The sequence below is a fragment of the Varroa destructor genome, unplaced genomic scaffold, assembly GCF_002443255.2.
Source record: "Varroa destructor unplaced genomic scaffold, Vdes_3.0 BEIS01000001.1, whole genome shotgun sequence".
Lineage (NCBI taxonomy): Eukaryota > Metazoa > Arthropoda > Arachnida > Mesostigmata > Varroidae > Varroa > Varroa destructor.
Window position 1 is genome coordinate 14,062,572 of NW_019211454.1, and position 21,333 is coordinate 14,083,904.

Here is a 21,333-nt window from a genome sequence, read left to right on the forward strand (position 1 = left end):
TCGTAATCAAGTTAGGTAAAGCGAGACACACAAATCTTCATGGGTAATGTATGTATGTATGCGTTTAATGCGTGTCCAGAGACAGGATTTTGAGCCTGAAACTAACCGAGTTCCAAAAAAAAGAGATCTTGGTGTAGAAGAGGCCGGCAGAGTATAAAAATGGCAATTGAGAGCTCGCTATTTGGATACTCGATGATAACGCCAGATCTTATCGCTAAGCCCCAGTTAGCTCCTAGGTTGAGTAAAAAATTTCCAACGTTGGTTTCAACCTGTTCAATTTTAGGTCCGCATGATTACAGGGTTTGCCATGTCCTAGAGGGCAATTCGGGCAAGCATCCGCTACTGTCGATTTACATTGAGAAGCCATATTATACAAATTATGCATGGGAACGCAAATTGTAGGTGGATGATTATCCAAAAACTGGCAGACCGTTGAAACAAGTGTAAAAAATTAAGGAGAGTAACTCTAATACATTGAAAATCATTCTAGCTAGACTAGCTTTAAAGGATAAGCGACTTCAAAGTCTACCGAGTTTTTCTTGTAACAGGCTAATACATTGCCTTGTTATATGTACTCAGAAAAATAATTATAAGATTTAGATTTCCGTATGGATACCATTATTCGTGTATATACGATGTCTTTTAATAATAATGATAATAATATAATAAAGTACCGGCATGAACAGTAATTGGACTTACGGAAGCTTTTGAAGCAGATGTCGTCACACGGTAACATATTCAACGGGCCAAAGCTTAAAGGCTTTGCGTCGTACTCCGTTAAACCAATGAAATATCTGGGGAACACCCCCAGATTGAGCTTCTGTGAGATGACACCCATTTCGAAAACCTGCAATGGCACAAAACATAATCCAAAAAAATCGTACACGTTCTCCAAGCTCTTAGCGGAACTTCTACTTAGGCTGGATGAAATCAGTTTTTATAGAAATTGCTGTTGTTGTTGTTGTTGCTATATCAAATGGGCGCATGGACCAAACACTGCCATTATGGGAAACTGTGATTTGTTCCAACTGGCGGGTACTGTTTCACCCTAAAAATGATTACGGAGACCAATGTCTGCCTTGAAAAACAGCCAACGAATGGTCAGCCAAGGTACTCTTACGATTGGGTCGGGAGTCAACTCAGGATCTGCAATTGTAGTCTTATTGACTTCATCGTATCTGCACACCGATAACAGCTCATCACATGAATATATCCCATAGAACACTCGACTGAAACGGTCTAATCTAAACCACTGCATCTCTAGTGTAGCCTGGAGATTCCATGCTTGAATAAGTGCGAACCGACTTTCTGAAAGCAAATTGAAAATAGTCACGACCGAACATATGAGACTAAATGGTTAAACTTCAAGGAGCCTATGTAAAAGGCCACGAATAAAATGCGATCCATGTTTTCTTTCGGATACTCTTTTCTGCTTGAACATACGTACTAATTTTAGACAGATGGATACCTGTAACTCAATAGGTAATAAATATATACAGTATTAATCATAGGTAAAACTTATACTTGGATTATATACGATTTCCTGTATAAAGTGGATGGATGAATAGGCATGTTTGTCTATTTCTAAAATGACGACGTCCGACCCAATGTGCTGCCTATTTCGAGAGCCCAAGATCCGTCCCGAAGAACTAACCAACTCCGTCTGCTGGCCGTCAAGGGGTTACCAATCAAGACACTAAAGCATTATAACGTAGGTTTATAACTGGGTCGTAACCCAACGCAAAAAAACTTGTTTGCTTCTGACCCGTTAGATGAACTAAGCTTTTTTTTTTACAAGTGAGTGTACCTTTGAGTGTTTCAAAATATGATGGTATAGAAAGAGATCATGTCTAACCCCGGTACAACTCTATTATTAACCAGATAGGTACACCCAGCTCGGGTTGAAAAGCGAGCTCAAGACCATGGGGCCGTCAGTCCAGCGCTTTCCTCACTCTATCGCAATCGCAGTTTTGACTACTCTCATCATTGTGGTGACGAGTTTTTCGCAATATTGCTATGTTATCGTAGCAGTTACGTTAAATGCTAAATGCCTCCGAGGTTCGAGAAAAAAAAATGCGAAGCAGTTTGTATACTTAACAAACACAAACACTGGACCACTTTTATTACGTCACCCATCTTGCGGACAGCGTACCTAAATGCACATATGGTACGTCGCATACACTCAATGCGCTATTCGAGATCAATCGCTGAGAAAATAGTGTTTATAGGCTTACGAACCGCGCACGTAAGCGTCGCAAAAATAGTTTGCCAGGAACAGCAGAACAATGCCGAGTTGTAGTTTTCGACGGGTTCTTCCAGTGCTGGCCACTGGTTGCCGGGAGGGCATGTTTTTACTACTGGTCGCAACAAGCTACTCTGAATATTTGGTCCCAAATGACGTAACAAACAAGAGCTCACGAATGGAAAAAATCGAAGCAAGCATCGTAATGACAGGACTGCTTCTATTCACATCGGGTAAGGAGGACAAGGTTAAACTCATGGGCGAAAGTATTTACAACTTTAAGTAAGTGAGATATAACTTGCTGTACTTTGCCGCTCACTTTAATTCCAGCTTAATTACAAAAACAGTGTATGGGATTAATTGACAACGAGCTGTCGATTAGCAATAACGAAAATATGTCGACTAGTAGCTGCCTATAATCCATACATCTATTGTCGTAGTAGAGGTTGCGGGGGTCGCTGAGGGCGTCGATGGAGCCCTTTTCGCGAACTGCGGTTGGATCCCATAGAGAATACCAGTGCAAGCCTTCTGTCTTGACCTTTCCTTTTTAACATCTGTCTACCAAGGTTGACAACGTTCTTGTCAGAGGAACTTAGTTTCACCTATAGGTCTAGGTGACTGTTAGTTCCAACGAGATTGGTCGTCTGGACGTTGTGGTGAAGAGGAGAGCTATCTGATACTTGAAAGGTCCAATGAGTTTGGTCGTCTGGTTGTTGGAACAGGAAATACTGAATGATTTCTATATCTCTTAATTTACTAATTTGCTAGTAAGTTGAGATTTAAAGATAAGGTTTTAAATTTAAAAAAATTAAATTTGAAGTTTTTTAGGCTGCTATCAACTGTTAACCAACTGTTCAGCAAACACCTCATGAATGTCTATTGATATAAATATCAATAAATGAGGCCTTCTTTTGAAGAATCCTTGGGGCCTACTGGGTGAGGTCGCACCAGCCTGGCTACTGGTTCGAAGTCAAGATTGTGCTTAATTGTGACGCTTATTATCTCTATGTACGACCCGGTAACGCGGCGCAACCTTTAGACTATGGCATTGACTTCTGACAATGTCATATTTATCTCTGACCTCACTGTTATGAGAACTGAAGCAGTTCGCCGTTGAAAAATTAAAACGGCTTAAAATGCTGTCGGTATTAGCGGCAGAAAACGAGAAGTTGTGTTAAAAATATTTTATTTAGCATAACTTATTTGGATTAGTGAATACAATTGGAATGGACCCGGACTGAAAATAAAGCGACAAGTCAATCTATTCATTTTATTTGGTAGATAGTTTCTGCTAGGAGCTTGTGAATGAAGCATGAGAAAATGATCTACTCCTTTTGCTGCGTGCTTGTTAATTATTTTTTAATCACCGATACACATCAAACATCTCATGTTGTAGGGCGGAGGAAACCGATCCTTCGAAGCCCGACCGTAAGAGCAAAGAAATTCGAAATGGTCACGAGGCTTAAGCAAGCGCCTAGCTCGTACTCCAATGAAGTAAGCAGGTGCTTCATAGTAAAATACCTTAGTTTTTTTTTTTATCACCTTGCTAATTACATGATTACCACCGTCAAACTGTGATAAATTACACCTTGACAATGACTTGAGATTCAGGTCACATTGGCTTATCGTAAAGAGATTTTGGCATCAACGATAACATTGAGTTAACTTCGACTGCACTTGTGGCACCCGTAGATATTCGACTATTCATTTCATAAAGGCATAGAACTGTTGGCTGAATGATTTGCCCTATCAGAAGTTAAGAAAAGTTAGACAGCAGAGCGTGACCGACGCTTTTTTTATGCTACTAACGCTATTTACAAACAATCAACAAAAAATTTAAAAAACGAAATTCTCAATCTGAGGCAACAAACTTAATTAATTTAATTAATTACTCCAGGCCAACCTACAAATAAGTGAGGTTTACATTAGTACCACCAGAGCAAGCAACCTGATAAAACGGACATAATATTGAGGACTAACAAAGACGCTTGGATCAAAACGTCCCCCAGCTCCGTTCGGCCCCCCACTTACAAGCACACATCTTCGATGAGGAACTGAACGATATCCAATGACTCACAGTTGGAAATAGTCCTGATTTTGTATCGCATTCACAACACCCCTAAAGCGTCGTTTCCAGCGAGCAATTATCCAAACCGTTTGTCGAACCAGTGGACTTCTTAGGCAAATATGCTCAAAGTCGAGGTACGGCAAAAATTAAGTCTTGCAAAGGACATAGGACAGCCGGAATACATTAAAATGTGACGTGTGTCGTCTGGCTTTCGGACTTTTATTTTTTATTCATATATATATATATATATATATATATATATATATATATATATATATATATAATAAGAATCTTAAATGAGTTGAGCTTACCAAATCCTGGGAAAAGAAGTTATCAATCATGTTGAATGTGAAATAGATTTATTTGCAGTTAAATAGTGATCATTGCAATGATATGTGATACTTGAACCCCGAAACATTAATTTTTTTACTATGTAAGAAGTATACGAAGAGGTGAATTAAAAACCGAGTCAGTCCTCTACTGCAAATTTCAGAGACTCATTGAAGGTTTAGACGTACAGTTGTGGAAAATTTAATGCAATAGTTATATGCAACGAAGTGCCACATACATTGCTCCCATTAGGGGCCAGTGACAATTCAAAATGCTACGGAGATGTGTTCGGTGTAACGCTTGTGTAAAAAAACCTGATCAAATGCTCAAAACTGGCTTTTGATTGATACAACAAGGTACTTCCCTGGGTAAAAAGAACAATGCTTCCGATACAAACCCCGTGACGCATTTCTATGTTATAAGTTTACCATCAATGAACTAAAAAAAAAATGGGATAAAAACTTCTTTTTAGCGTTAACAATTACGTCTAATGATATAGATAGCGATGTCGCCAGCTCCACTGTACCAAGCCAATGGTGCGGAGGACCCATATACCTAAAAGTTCAACTCAAAATTACTCAGCAAGAGAATTCATTCAAAGTAAAATTTGGGTCTTCTGCAATGTTCTCGAAAAAATATGTACATGTATGTATATGGATAGTAGTATTACACGCACTAATCATAAGCAGCATAGATTTATGAATGAATCAGTAGCAAGGCCAAAACGCGGATTCCCAGACGTTAGGATCTGGTGTTATTGCTAGGTCGTCGTAGTTGATAGGTGCACATCGTTAAGGAACACTCGGAATAATCCAAAATTCTCTTCTGCAAAGTATAGATTAGAGAAATATACCAAAAAAACATTAACTCTGATAGCTGTAACGCCAACGACGACGACGACGACGACGACGATGACGACTTCAGGTTATCGCATCGTGTCAGGATTGATTTTCCTAAACTCAAGTCAGAGTTTAAGGTAGGGTTAGATAATACGGAAATCGTTTTTACTTATATAAATTGAAGCCATAACTTTATAACTAATTTACGACTCCCATCAGCTGAGAACGAATTCCTGACGGAAAATCTTCCATCGATGACACGAGTCTTCAACTGCCGGCCTGCTTCAGTTCTAAACCTTCTCGGCGAAATTCATTAATTTCTTTAATGTCGAAGTCGAACATACTGACGTTGTTGTCGCAATTAGTATACTGCGTATGTTGGCCTATTGAAAGCAGGCAGGAAAATTGCACCGGGCCGTTTTTTAAGAGCTATTTTGAAATAGCTTGTTTTGCTGAAATTATGCACCAATGCTGTAAGGAAACATGTGCGATAGTGAGCTAATGCCAGCGAATTGGATAATTGCGCCATTCCATTTAGCATTCTGAAAAGACCTTCTGTTGCATATCTTCTTGGAATACAACTTGACTAATTATACCAGTAAAATAACAAATTTGTTTATTTCGTGTGTACTTATTGCCTAAAGAAAGGTTTAAATAGTAGTTTAAATATTAATCGAGGCCTAAAGGGAAGAAGCATTTTCAATAGCCGACGGACGTTTTAAACATGCTAGGCGTGTCCGAAGACGTCATCGGGCCGTTGTGCGGCTCCGAGCTTCCCTTTGTTTCACAACTATAACCAAAGGCATGTCCGAGACGCTTTAAAGGTAGGAAATTATACGATATTTCAGACGAAACGCCAGATAAGAAAACGAGTTCCACATAGGTCTTAGTGATCAGCTCTGCATAGAAATAGAAATCGCAAGTTGCAGATTGTACAATGGATCAAACCTCCCTTCTTTCCGCTCCGCACTGTGCCACATGATGACTAACAAAAATTGGTCTGTTAGTCCGACGGCGCTGCTCACCCAGGTACCGTTTTTTAGAGTTCTATTACAATTAAATACGAGGCAGTTCAAGAGAGATTTCATCTCTCATTAAAATAGCTTTATAGCATTGTTCGATGCACACTCGTGAGTGACCAGCTTTTTCACAGTTTCTATAAACATTCTGTGAACGGTCACAAGCGGGCCTCGGTCACAAGGTTTTTAGCCTAAGACTGATGATTTTTGACTTTCCAGAGATCATTTTTAATTTCGATTAGACGGTTCGTAATGTCATAACTTATTGTGTTGCTTACCATGTATCTCTCCGCCACCCAAAGAATAGCCATCAGGATAAGGAAGACTGGTCGTGATAATAAGGCTAATAAGGATAGCAGAAATAAGATGATAAGGAAAGTAGAAAGACATCGCTGAAAATCTCTATTACTCTGGTGTGTTTCGACATTTGACAGAAGGAATAAAATTGATTAGAAATCAAGTCAAGTATCCGATCGAACGCCTTCCCTCTTCCAACTGCAGGTTTATTTACTATCGATACAAACTCATTCAAGAGCATTTAGATTGCAATGTGGTAGATATGGAGCATTTTAGTGCACATATACCTTGATCCTTCTGCTGTGTTCGATTTTATGGTCTGTATATACGTAGCACCTATGCCAGACTCATCCCTCCTTTCACCACCCCTGCTTTCGCCGCTGTAATGGTGCAGTGATAATGCGGAATATGCGGTAGTCTAGGTTGGAATCTGGCCGTAAATACGTCGTTGCTTGATGCGACCCAGCCTTCTGAAACAATGCTGAACTAAAACAGTATTAGACGTACAACTCGGAACGTTTTTTAGCGCTTTTTGCCCTCGATTTCAATCCCGCAGTTGTGCAGTGGTAAAGTGTTTCCCCGCTGACGGGGAAGTGGTCTGAACGTAGATATATTGCATTAAATAAGTAAAAGTTCGAATAGTAACAGGAAAAGTAATGAGAAAGATAGACATAGATCGCCTTTTCCCGTTGGGTCCTTCCAGATTGCTCGTGTTGTACAAATCAACGATCATCGAACACGAGGAAAAGAGAGAACACTTCAGGCTTTTGCTACTGGCCTGGATAACCGTTTTAAAGTAAGTTCTGTGAAGTTCAATGTGTGTGGGTTAGTTTTATGCCGATAATAAGTTGGTTAACTCAAATTGAAGCGAATAGCGCCAGACTTGATTCATTTAATTATTTTTAAACATGTACTGCTAATGCAACCATCGTTTGGAAACTACTATTTGGGAATAGAGGAAGCCGTTTACATTTGTCCAATATGTTCTATAGGAAATTGTTCGCGAACTGAAGAACAATCTATTAGAAATATGGCACCTCATGACCTGCGTTTTTTTTTTTCAAAGAAACCGCTACTCCTCTCGCCGGATTATTGCCACTGTAGCATACGCAAAAGTATTCTTTACGGTATTTGCACGCGTATTTTGAGCGATTTTTATACAGCCTCATACTTTTATAGTAAGTTACATAAATGGCTATTTGAAAGGAAATCTTCATTTTGAACTCGACGCCAAACAAGAACGAAGATAATTATTTTATCGAAGTTACCTAACATCTATTGATACCCTTTAGGTGTACTACACTGCATGATCGATAACTTCAACATTCACATTTATGCTTTCATGTGCTTATTAGAAATAGATACACAGTATAATGAAGATTTGAAGAGATCAGGATTTTGACTTGGAGCATATCTGCAGAGTACGCTTGGCAATACATATCATATGGTTTAGATTTTTCGTTGTATCCTGATTCGGATCTTGAAGAGACGTCACTGGTATATGCTGCCGTAATAGCACTCTGTAGTGCACACAGCCTGTCGCAGTAGCATTCTCCTGTCGTGTATATCATTCTGCAGGCCTGCCAAATTAACGGGGCTAATGCTTCGAGTACCAGGCTTTAAGACGGTAGGTATGTTTTTGGAATGGTAATCCGGTCATGCTCTTCTATTAATGTTAGCCATTGTAAGGACACTCGCTCACTTATATGTCCAGTTTGACTATCTAGGACCGCAAGTTGTACTGTTTCTAGTTTCATTCGACATTTTAGTAACTAAAAATGTCCACAAAATCGATTGCCTATCGATCGACACGCCAGTACCAGTGGGGAAGCACTTCATTTTTATCGTCGTTGTAAACATACGGTGCGGTGCGCACGTCTACGTAATTGCGTTTAACATTAACCGTTCGATGGACTCGTAGAACCGGCTCAGTCATGCGTCTTCGCAGACCTATTTTTGTAGTGAGCAATATGTGATGATAAACGCGACATATCTGTTGTCTAGAAAGTGTAGAATCTGCTGTCATTCGAACCGTCGAAGCTTGGGAATATGTTTGCAGTGAGTCGATGGACGAAGTTGTTGCAGCCGTTTAGTAGTAAAAAGAAAACAGACGTTCCTATGAAAATCAGCCACACATTCTATTTTCTTAAGGTAAGACCTGATTCGCAACTTAATTGTTCTCTTTTCTTCAAATCATCTATACTATTGAAGTTCTAAGTAACTGGCTTGCACGTAATTTCAAGATAAATCAATGCGGCACTGGTTATTCTCTTCGAGTTCCGCGATAGAATACTTTGCTCCGTTCTTTTCGCTCAACTCCGTACCTGCCTTTGTCGCGTCTGGCGGCATACGCGACCTGGCTTCAACGGGAGCGTAAGACACGAGATCTCCATGACCCGCCACTACCACCTAACAAAATCTCCATGGGATTAAAGTTGTAATCCGTATTTGATATTTATCCATCTTTCGCTGCTACTACTTAGGGCGTGTGCACGATCGACGAACGCCACACAAGATGGGTGAAGCCAGCGGCAGCTTTGGCGGTCTCGTGAAGCCAAACAGTCGGTGGCCACATGTCTAAACCCCCAATTCCCTAACCCCTCTCCCTTGACGCGTCACCTTCTGCGACTGCTCTGCGTTGTTCATTGCATCTTATGCGTCGCCTGCCTATTCCCGCCTGTGCCAGCATCATGCACGCGACGACGACGACGACGACGACGACGAAAGTCACGTGGCACGAACGGCGTTCAGAAACCAGTACGCGTTGCATCGCCATATCGTCCGACAATTTCTTCCCTTGGCCGCTTTCAAAGCTCGTTTTAGGCTTCTTCTCTATTTGCGAACTTTCTGCTGAAGCTACAGCCAACACTGCTGTGCGCTGGACACCCTCTATCAGTGCAAGAGGTAGTGACAACGTTGATGGCTGTGATGATACAGTGCAGACGTGCGGAAACTCACCTATCCATCTAAGTATGCATTGCGTCAGCATTCAGGATTTTCCACCAAGGAAAATGCGTTCATGAAAAATGTGACTCAGTAGAATAGCTTCTACCTTTGGACAGTAACTGGTTCAACATTAAAGGACGCTCGATGAATTAAAGGAAGGGTATATATATGTATCTAAAGACAGCGGTCAGTCAAAAATTATATATTTCCTAATTTGAAAATGGATAACTAAACAGTATATGCGCGACAATTACGAATACATTTTCTGAACTAAAAAAAGTTCCTAGGGTCACTAGCCTTTCATTTGAAAATTCCTATGATTATAAAAGAACCTCGTTGATCCAGGGCTCTAATTGTTGAATCGTAGTCACTTTTAACTTTAGAGTAGACGATTGAATGCATTTTTCCGCACAATTCCCTTCGTGAATCCATGAGCTCCACATTGACAGGAAGCGCGAACGGCGATGGCTGCTTGGCATCGCTACTTGCTCGCTCACACCCAGGATCAGTGAGAACTCATTTTGAGGTGGACCGGGGTGCGGGTGGAGCACGCGCACTGCTGTATTACTGCTGCTGCTGCCGGCTTCCGATTTGAAATCTTATGCGATTTCTTCTCGAAAAATAGACAAATGTCAGATAGATTGAAGAGGAGCTGGCGAAGCGACATGGATGTGGGGTTTCAATATATACTGTAGGTAAACAGGTGGACTATGTAGCAAATCGATCGCAGCCTGCCGGTTGGCCGGCCAGTCGCCCCTACGAGTATAAGGTGCTTACCTGCGATAGGGGATAAATCCAATGCGAGTCTCATGCTTGGGAGATTACTGTCGATGGTCACCAACGCGATGGACGGCTTGCCACCCATCATGTTGCTATTAGTCGACACACCGCTTATAGTCAACTTGTCGGGTTGACAAATTAAAGAAAAACAACAGGCATAAAGTAAACACGGGTGACCTTGTTTATGATGACCTAAACTGGGGAGGATTTCGGCGTGGAGTCTCTTCCTTCACTGATGGCTAGAAAAAATTTCGAGATTACCTATATAGAATTCGATGTTGCGCTCCTGAATGGCTGAGATATACTATGCAGTTGAAGTGGGTCAGCACGGTCAAATATCGGTTGTTATATTCTAGTAACATTTAATTGGTTGCACTTTTAACTTTCATCGGTCACAGTTTCCAATTAAGCTAACAAAACTTCACACTAGGTATAAAACGAGAGAAGTAGGTAATAAAAACGCTATATAATTATTCTGCTCTAAATATTTAACTAAAGTTTGCATGAAAAACTCAAGTTAGCTGCTTATAATTTATAGTCGCTAACAAGGAAACTTCGAAAGAACACAACTTAATTATCAAATAATTGCAGTAAAATTATTAATTTCCTTTTACCTTTACTCCGTTATTATTATTGTTATTTGATACTATTATTCTAGAAAAAAATCCTTTCAGGTCGAAAAAACCTGGTCATCTTCATTCTTCGCCTATATTAAATAGTTAAATTGGTTCATTAAAAAATTAAAATTAGTTCTTAATTTCATCAATAATCTTAATGCTGATTTAGCTAAAAGTCTGAAATTAACAATAATACAAAAATAGGAATACCATAATGATCGGCTGATAACGGCGGGAGCTTTGTAGAAAATGACACTAACCATTTGGCATAAAGCGAAAATGAAGATAATGTGTTTAGATGTATTGGCCCAATCCATAAAATTGCATGATACCTACTCGTATCATCGAAACTTGAATTCTCATTAGCCTATCTTCAATACAAACCTGGATGCATCAATCTATCGCCTTGAGATGCTACAGAGCAGTATCTAGTCTAGCTTGTTGGGCGTTGCTTTGAAGCATTAAGCAGAATCACATAAATGAGAGGATTCGTGTTTTTCTGCAAAATGTTACTGCATCAACAAAAAACCTCGATTGATGCAAAGATCACTCGAAGTCCATCAATACATCCTTAGTATTAAAGAAAGTTTAGTAATAGCTTTCGGAGCAACATTATTTTCTGTAGTGTACACGTGTTCAAGAAAGTCACGGCTTCTTGTTCCCACGAAAATAACTCTCTGGGCATCGCCCCTCCCCCGTCCTTCTTCTCTCTCCTCCTGCCAACCTCCGTATGTGCGTTCTACCTAGGGGTTCCTTCCAACTGAGTTGGCCATTCGCTACGTAGAATATATTCCCCACCAAGCAGCTTAGTCGGAGGCGTGGAACAATTCAACAAATGAAAATAGCATTATGCTCTAGACCAAAGTTTTTGAGTCCTGAACTGTTGGTCCGGTAGTGATACGCGGTAGTAATGGATCCATAACAAGGAGTCAAAGGGGGTAGCAGTCATTATTGAACTCATTGTTCTTCAGCCACTGAGTAGCCAGCTATTTACTGCTAAAGAAGCAGCTTCACGTTGGAGCCCCATCATTTTTAGCCCTCCGATGAGTTTTAGCATAAGGTCACACGCACGCTAGGCCTCCGTAGAGAACGAAGTTTTCTTCAAGCGGCAAAGTGACGTTGCAAGATTTTCCCAGGAGCGCTAGCTGTCGAGCATGAAATACTCGTAAAGGATGAGAGTGCTCCAGAGTGCAAGCGAACTTGTAGAAGTCAGTCCAGCAACAACGAACATATGGCACCAGCGTGGCGAATCGCTTGCAACACTGTCGAGTGAGGCTGTGGTACATCGGCTAGACACAGGCGTCACCGAAGGAGATGAGTACTCATCCGTCGGTGTGTACATGCATTTGTGCGTGGTCTAGGGTGCTCTGGGCAAGCTGAAGGTGGCTGAAAAATAGCATGAATTCTATAATTCTCTATATCTGGCTAGCTAGACGAATTACGATGGCTGTGCCCATAGCGGCTAGTACTTCAGCGAAACTCGTGAATCGAATGATGTCTCAATTCTTAGTGGGGTGCGAACAGGGTGTCTGTGTCCGCTTCGTCCGGGTGATTCCTGTGGGGATCACAAAGGCAGGAAGATGATGATGATGAGTGGTAGCGGGGTGTTGGATGGAGAGACGAAACGAAGTGAATGCGCAGAATCGAAGGATTACTTCCTCGGGGGACTAGACGATAGGGGGCGGTGGAGACCGAGAGGGATAAAGCGGGCAAGGGGGTATAAGGAAAAGCCCGTTGGGACTCATGCACATTCACGCACAACGGGGAATAGATAAGCACCAGAAGGCAACCAAAATGCCGCCAGATAACGCTGCTGAAGAAGAACCCAGGCCGAAAATGAAACAAGAGAGAGAGGGAGGGAGAGAGGGACTGAAATGTGTCGACCTGGTTGCAGGCCAAAACGAGCCATGGTCGCGGTGCCGTTCGGTCACCAACCAAAGATTCAACTCCTCTGGCTGAAGCATGGGATAGCAATCGACAGGAGATGCCGAAAATACCAGGGCTCGTGGAGAGAGCCTGCAACGTGCGAGTTCGCTTTAGCAGGAAAAGACAGACTGACAGAAGGAAGTAGACGACGCAAGCGAAAACAGTTCAAGCGCAAAACTGCTCTGCCGAAAACTCCTGTAGTAGCTGGCAGACGGCAGAGAGATCGATACAAAATTGATAGCCGGTCCACAGTACAGCGCATATACCGTAGGCACATGGTAGCGCTTCTTGCATCTTTTCATAAGGCAAGCATGGTAAAGCCTGCCAGACTGTCACAGGACGTCTTCTCTATCATAGCTTAGTGTGAAAACGCCTAGCAGTTAATGTCGGAGACCAAAATCCGTAGCGAACGTCCTGGCGACTGCTGGCATAACAGATGCAGTGGGGCGCAAAATCTAAATTATTTGGTAGAATAAAGGATATTTTTTTCGGCTAGGTTGAGGTATAATTGAACATGGAGAACAGGGTATGACTGGGTACGTTGCTAATCGTCTGTTGGACTGGATAACCAATTTCTACATAATAATATCCATAATAATGTGAAGATCGCCACAAGTTGCGTAGGTGGCCATTATTAAAATACGTTGAAAATCCGTCAAAGCGCAATAGTTGTATTTGTACGTTCATCTCTACCAAAAACCAATTGTTACCAAACATTACCAACGACTATTGATTGTTATTTGTGTTCCATTCTTACCCATTCCCCATTCTACTGCCTTCTTTTGCCCCTTTTCGAAGAAAGGTTAATTGAAGACATTTAGCTAGCCACGTCACAACGACTGGTGGCTTTAGTGTTTAACGAATTCATTGGGTTAATAAGGTGTACGATCGCGGATTTGACCCGATTTCATCTAAAATTGTTAATACAGCTTTATTCGTACGTCTATCTATCCGTACGATATAATGTCTAAGAAATACGAGAATTTCGCTAGCTGAGCCGGGGTGGTCGAAAATCGAATTCGAAGCTTCCTTGAACTTCTACTTTGGATGGAAATTTCTATGCCAATCTTGCACAGCGAACCGAGACCTTTTCGGCGCTCGGGTAATTTTTCATTGGAACTTGGTTCATCGCTCCTGCAGCCGTCCTTGGAGTTTTTAAAGATAAGTTACACATTTTGAGAGTAACTGCACGAATTAACATACACACATGTGTTTGAATATAAAGAAAAACATAGATATATAGGCAATAGTCTGCATGCTAAAACGAACCTTTGGAACGCTAGCGCTTTCTGTGCTTCGCCGCAACGCTACGCAGGCATCCTAAGCTGTCATTGGGGATGCTCACGTACGGGAATGCCAAATAATAATCTAGACAGTACTTTCTCGACAGCTATCCGTACATCGAGAAAGCACCCATTGTTTGTAATTGTGCCGGCACGAACTACGAGATGTGTTTGGTCGTGTTGGCAACACTTCGGCTAGATTAGGTATATATGTAGTTCTGCAAAAACAGGCTCTTCATGTATAGTACAAAATAACAATCGTTTATCGATACCGTTCATTGTCACAAGAATATCTCCAATTGCGTGTCTAGTACTAAGTGAAGTTAGGTGTAATCCTAAGGGCAATTATAAAGATTTCACAAGACAAATCGGACCGGGACCGTACGATATATTAAATGACTTTCACTACATTATCAAGGTAGGCCGACGGTTGTACCTACCACTTCGAACTTCGATTTCAATTCTACAGGGCACATGCGGTCGGTAAGGCCTTGTCTATTGCACAGTAAACGCATTTAATAACTACCATCCCCAACAGAACGATGTCAAATAGTTGCCCAACGGCTACAGTAGTAGTAGTGGCAGTGGCCGCGCATAAGACCGTACCGTAGAGTATCTGTTACATGGATACTACAGGGCTAATTTATACGTTTCTTATCGATTTCTTCCTCGGTTATAAGAAGATAGACATGTTTGAATCTGCTAGAAGTTAGAGGCCCAACGAAATTGGCGAGAGTGTATGGCATGACACTGAAGATAAATCAACATCTGTACGCAAGTAGAGCTTAAAAATGGCCACCAAAGTAGCGTTTGTGGCCATATTCGTATTGATGGCTGTTAACTGTTTTGATAGATGTGTCATCAAGTACTTTCAGGTGTATGGTCAAACGGCTCGTTTCGACGAGTCCCCTCGTGGTGAGCGGTTATTCGAGTGTTAAGGCGCTTCACAGTCCACACCACCATGCTAGTTTCCCCGATAATTTTCACCTTTTTTGCATTTACTTGGGAACGAGGGGCTTTCCAGACAGACTAGTGGTATAAAAATGATGGTTAGTTCTGGCCAACAGCGGATCCGGACGTTAGCGCCACATGTAGTAATGATATGATAGAAATCGCATGTTCAGCGGCCATTACCACTGGAAGATGGAAGAACGCCGTACAAATCATTTTGTAACAAAGATAGCGAACTTCTTAGTCAACTAGTACTAACTAATCAACTGAGTTATCTACTAATCAACATATATACGTAAGCAAATTATGGGTTTTAGTTTATAGCATTCTTCCTTTTTCAATTTCAAGGCGTCTGGTAGCGTTAATGATTGATCTATTGACGAACCCACCCACATTTTACTGTCAATTATGAATCTTCCGAAGATACGAGGTAATTATTGAGACTACATATGCCCTATTTCATAGGCACTGAGGAGGGCTTCGACTATTATTACGAGCGTTTTCATTTGCGACAGACAAGCTGCATTCGACCAGGAAAGCGAGATCGATATCCACAATGCCAAAAGAGACGGGCAGAGTTAAGTAAGATGAATCTACTCATCGATGTTGTGTTGTATAAAGCCACTATATCGGTGAGGACGGGGGGCCACGGAGGAGGCTTGGACAAAAGCCTGATTATCCACGCGCTCCGAGGTGAATATTTTCCCGCTTTCGATATGACTAATGGCGACGCAAGTGGCACAACATTGCACTATATTGTAGCGCGGATGCAGTTGGACATAGCAAAACGACAGTCGTTGTTCTATTCGTGGGGATGATGATGCTGTGGAGGTGCTGCTCGTGATTATGATGATGAACTTGCTATACTATTTCGCTCTTTTTACATACCACACTAACATACACACATGGGCGGTCGGCCAGACAGGCAGAGAGCTACATGGACGGAGAGTCACGGCCCCATTTGAACGAGGGAAGACAAAATTGCAATCCACCTGAACTGCGCCATTGTAGGACGGCTCTCGGTCCCTCTGTTTGCCGTGTACTGCAAGAGAGAACATATCGATGGCTGTACTCAGGGCAGAGGTTCTGGTCAGGTGTTCAACGCCACTGCCGAAATTGAGCAACGAGACCGTCAATCATCTCTCGCGCTACGAACCGTCGACCGAAGAGTAGACAGATGAAGTGGCCTAGGTGATCAGGCCTCATTACTGGCGGCGTCAGCTCTGAGCTCCGTCTACCGGACACTTGTCAACGCATTGCTGCAGGATGGTCGGCTTAAAATGTTATGGTGTTATAGTGAGTTGTCTTCCCCTCGACGAGATCCGATGCAGGCTGACACACGATCATCATTCCCCTATTGAGTGCGAGTTCACGCGCCTATGCGCTAATGATGTAACTGAAACGACGACCACTTCATGACAAATATGAAAGATAAAACAGCCGGGGGCGAGAGGTGGAGAGGGGAAAAAGAAGAAACATACATGCAGGGAGAGAGATACGACGAGGGAAAATAAGGAGAGCATAGAGGCTCGAATAGAAGGTACAGAAGATAGCCTTCAATGCCTGTTGGGTAGGTGCGACTTCAAAAGGAAGGCTAAAATAATTGACAAGTGTAGGCAAAAACCGAGTAGGAATACCGCCGAGTATTCGTATTTACACAGCCAATACCGATGAATATAGAATCGATACATAGATGAGAGATCATTCTTACATAGATCATTCGCCATAACTTACTATGGTCTCGTAGTAGAGAAGGAAAATTGAAGGTGAATAAAAGCAAGAAAGGTAAATAGTTTTTATTTTGTATTTATTTGTTTATATACGGGCACTAAGGAGCTTAACAAACGTGTTCTTTGATAATATTTAGAAGTGTCATTTTTTTAACACGATTTGCTCATAAAAACATCTACCTAAATGTTTCCATTTAACGGCAACCCATTTCCCTTTGCTTGATCGGGCCCTTCTCATAGACTATGTGTTGTAGTAAATTACAACATCTCTTTTACTCTACGATCTATTCATTAAACTATTCAGTTTCCGGAATTATTCAGCTAGATTTTCACACTCTAAACCAATTCCATTGGGTTTCTTTTTATATGAGATTTCTGTTATATTATATCGTTGCCGAACGATCTATGGTGATTATGTATTGCTTACGTCTACGTATATTATATATATACCGTGACATATAAATTACCGTGACAAAAAACAAATTCGTGTATCATATTGTATCCGTTAACTTGTCAGATAAGATGCTCAACGTTACGACAAAATATAGCGCTAATAAATAAGAACAATGCGTTAATAGTATAAGAAGTTCTAAGCTGTTCCCATTTAGCGTTGACCCACTTTCCTTCTATTGGTCTCTTTGCATGAAATTTGTGAAACAGACAAAGATTTCATGAAAATCATGCCGCGGCGTGGCGCAGAAACATACAATTCAGAGGAGACTGCTGCTATCTGTTGTGGTTGAAGCCAATGGCCCGCTTACTCGTCCTATTTCGTGCCGCTTATCGTCTTCGACCCGCGTACCCTCGGGGGTTCTCGTCTACGAAAATCCTTATGTCTTGAGCAGCCGGACGAATCTGCTATGTCGCTGATTTCGAAAACCTCGACAAGATACTACTGTATATACTGCACAAATATAGCAGAAGAGAGAAGATTCTGAAGAATGACAACGGTCCTCATCGTAGAAGCTGACACTCGGAATATGTACTTAATATTGTATTGCGAGATGCTGCTTGAAGCACTACGTTTGTGACCGCATATTTATTTTGGTAATATATACAGAGCAGTATAATAAACATCACAATGTTAGTTAATAAGCAATTATGTGTATTAAAAAAATACAATCCGAAGACTGTGTGGTACGTTACAACGGACCGTCACGCGACGTAGGGTTTTCAGGATATCACGTTACCCCAATGAGCGTCCTTCAAGTGGACACAGACAATCGTCAGTACATTTTTTTGTAGATGCCTTAAACACCAGTAGAAACATTCAGCTTGGGATAACATTTGTAAGTCTTAGTTAGGACCCAAAATATAGTTAGGAATCTTGGCCTGACCAACCCAGAACGACGAAAAGCTAACCTGGTCTGTTGGCCAGCTTTGCTAACTGGACAAAGCCCCAGTCATCTAGTCGGAAACTTGAATTACAGTAAAGACTGACATTTTTCTATCCGATATCAAGCTATCAAAGCAAGATACTGAGAGATACCAAATTGGTGTTGGGGTATTGTGCATGGTAGTGGAACGAAAAAGGGGGTGTGCGCTTGCTTACGTCGCTTGCAAAAGCTTTTTTTTTCTACCTTTTCTCCCACCTCTCTCTGTCTGGGTGATTCAGACGTTTTGTTGCTGTCCTGCTCTGCCGCTCCTCTGGCCGTTTCTCCGATACCCCCCGTTATCCTCTCAGTTTCGCCGGTAATAAAGGAGCATTAAAGGATCAGTAGAACGGATGATGGGCCCGTCCAGGACAGCGGCGGCGTCTGCGTCAGTGGTGGCATGGGATAGAGTGGCTCCTGCCGCTGTCCTACTACTGCATAAAGTAGCAGCGAGGGAATAAGCAACGCAGAGCGAAACGGTGAGTGGGCAAGCAAGCAAAAAACGACGAAGCACGAACTATAACTCGAAGAGAAAAAGCATTTTTTTCAAGAGAAGAGGTTAGCTAGTGCGTTGTTCGGGTCAGAGTAAACCGGCATTGGGGACGACGTCGCAGTACCTTGGAAACGAACGAAGCGCACTTCGCTCCTCTAAAACGCGAAGAAAGGAAGTGGAAAAAAGCACAAACTTCGGACGCGCGACTACGCTACTGCCATCTACTCGGATGATGAGGCTGTTACAAAATTTCTTGTAGCTAGCAAGATGACGTAGCGTGGAGCCAGTTATGGACAACCAGATTGCAAGCAGCAGCAGCAGTCATGAAGCCGTGGTCATTGTACCTGCACTCAGTGATAGTTGAGTGCTAGTAGAATTCGGTACGGGCAGCCTGCATCGGAATGATGGGCAAACGAAGACAAAGGCAAAGGGAAGACATCGCGGTATCGTTGTGTCTGTCGACTTTGTTCCCGCCCGTTCCTCAGACCCGGTGCCTCTTTTGCACGGCGATTATAATGAAGAAATGACTTTTGCCGTGAGAAGAACGTTTGGCAATCGGAACACTGTTCATCAACTTGTTTTGTCCCCAGTTCTCTGCTAGCATCTTCATAGGCCGCTTGTTGGCTCGCTAACTTCATCCGCATCGAAGAACGTGGAAGAACCTTCGAAGAGTGTCCGAGTGTGCGGACGAAGCAAGTAAGCGAGAAAGAAAGAAAGATAGGGATAATTGATCTATGATCAAAGTGAGACGACATCAAGGATGTAATCTTTGTAATAAAGCACCGTATCTTAAACACGAATGTAATAGTTGCTTCAATCGTATTAAGTATGGCTATTTAATCATGTGTTGGGAAGGGCAAAACTGGTTGTAATGTCTCACCATAGCTTACCGCTGGCCTACATAGACCCATACCTGATACTATACGGGGAGGACAAAAAAAAAACGGGAACAGATTGTAAGATCAATTAATTTAAATCGTTCTCTCATCAAATATGTTGGTAATAAAATGCAAATATGGGTAGATATAATATACTGAAACTGAATACACTGCATACAAAGGGTAAATGACTAGGCCATAAAAAAGATATCATTTGCTCGTATAGTAGTATGCGAGGCTTTCTTTTTGCGCTTTTCATCACTAACAGAGTGTTATTTATTATTGTTCCATTCAAAACTACCTGTCAGACAGCCCGAACATGGGCGAAAGGACGTCTAAGGATCATCTAAAACTTAATAATACAACTTCTTCGTTTCCACATATGCCTAGATTATCGGCATAACGCAAATGGATTAGGTGGATTGGGAAATATTATGTGCGTTGAATCTCGCTTCATCAAAATTAACCCTTTGTACTTCGAACGACAGTTGCCCAATATTTGTTAGACAAATTTTAGCCCAGAAACTTATCGCGATGGAGTACATTACCGGTCAGACATGTTATATTAACTTCTACAGGTAAACCTGGCCCGTTTACTAGCGAAGCGTAAGTAACTATTAGTATGAGTAGTTCACCTATGTCAATCCTCTACCTATTTATCTGGGAAGGGGTAACGTAAGCCACTAATTTAGCTAGCCAATGGACAACGGGACGCTTATTCGGAGAAACTTGCGAAATGACTAAAGCATTATACCTGTTTATAAGGAGCTTCTATTCTAACACAGTCACCTATAGTGTACGAAGTACAGTAAACTATGAAACTGTCATTCTTATCGGAGCCGAGTACTATTAATTTGCGTATGTAAACGATCCTAATTATTAAATAGATTTTTGCTAAACGCGCTCGTCTGTTTGGTCAAATTTACTTTTGTCGAGCGCGGAAAATCCTCTATGGCTTTAGTGCTGAAATATACCAGACAGATTATGAGTTGCTGCAATGGATTATAGGGAACTTCTGTCCAGTTGAATCTCAAATAGCCGGTGGTAAGGTCGCTTTGCCACAATTCTAGTACAACAATTCACTCTGACTCTAATTTGATGTCTGCCTTTTACTCTGGCACACTTTAATCAGCTAACATCAAACAAGAAAGTTGCGAATTGGGCCGACTTCACGCCCATTTCGAACTGGGTTGTCCCTGAACTCAACAGGAACAGCGCTAAGCGTATCGGTAGGATACTAGAGGCGTGTTGTAGTGGTAATTTCCATCTTGTTCAGAATAGTGTATGTAAACCATCATCTGGTCAAATTCGTCGTTCTCGTTGGACAGGACATTGTATGGTCGGACAGTTCAGGATGTTTCATTCAGCTCATCGTTATATTGATGGCAAAAATAAGTGACCCATCAGTCTTGTTCCGTTGTCTAGATATGTAGGTATCTGTCAATTTGTTGAAATACTTTTCACCAAGCCAAAATATAGTTGAATCGGCGTTTGCACAAGCTGCTTTGTTTGTTGATCTATTATGTGAGAAGTTATACACATGTTTTTCACATGCACGTAG

At 41.7% G+C, this 21,333-nt stretch overlaps 1 protein-coding gene across 2 annotated transcripts in view; it reads right to left on the bottom strand.

Annotated features, from left to right (window-relative positions):
• LOC111253485 (uncharacterized) overlaps positions 1–2,431 on the bottom strand; it is a 4,203-nt gene extending 1,772 nt beyond the window's left edge. For both annotated transcript variants that reach the window (XM_022812933.2, XM_086976978.1), the window contains exons 1-3: positions 2,239–2,431; positions 1,121–1,308; positions 700–847 (exon numbers count right to left, since the gene is read on the bottom strand). In XM_022812933.2, the coding sequence (XP_022668668.1) occupies positions 700–847; positions 1,121–1,308; positions 2,239–2,347 (445 nt within the window). In that variant the 5' untranslated portion in view covers positions 2,348–2,431. The remainder of the gene's footprint in view (positions 1–699; positions 848–1,120; positions 1,309–2,238) is intronic.
• Between the last annotated feature and the right edge of the window lie 18,902 nt (positions 2,432–21,333).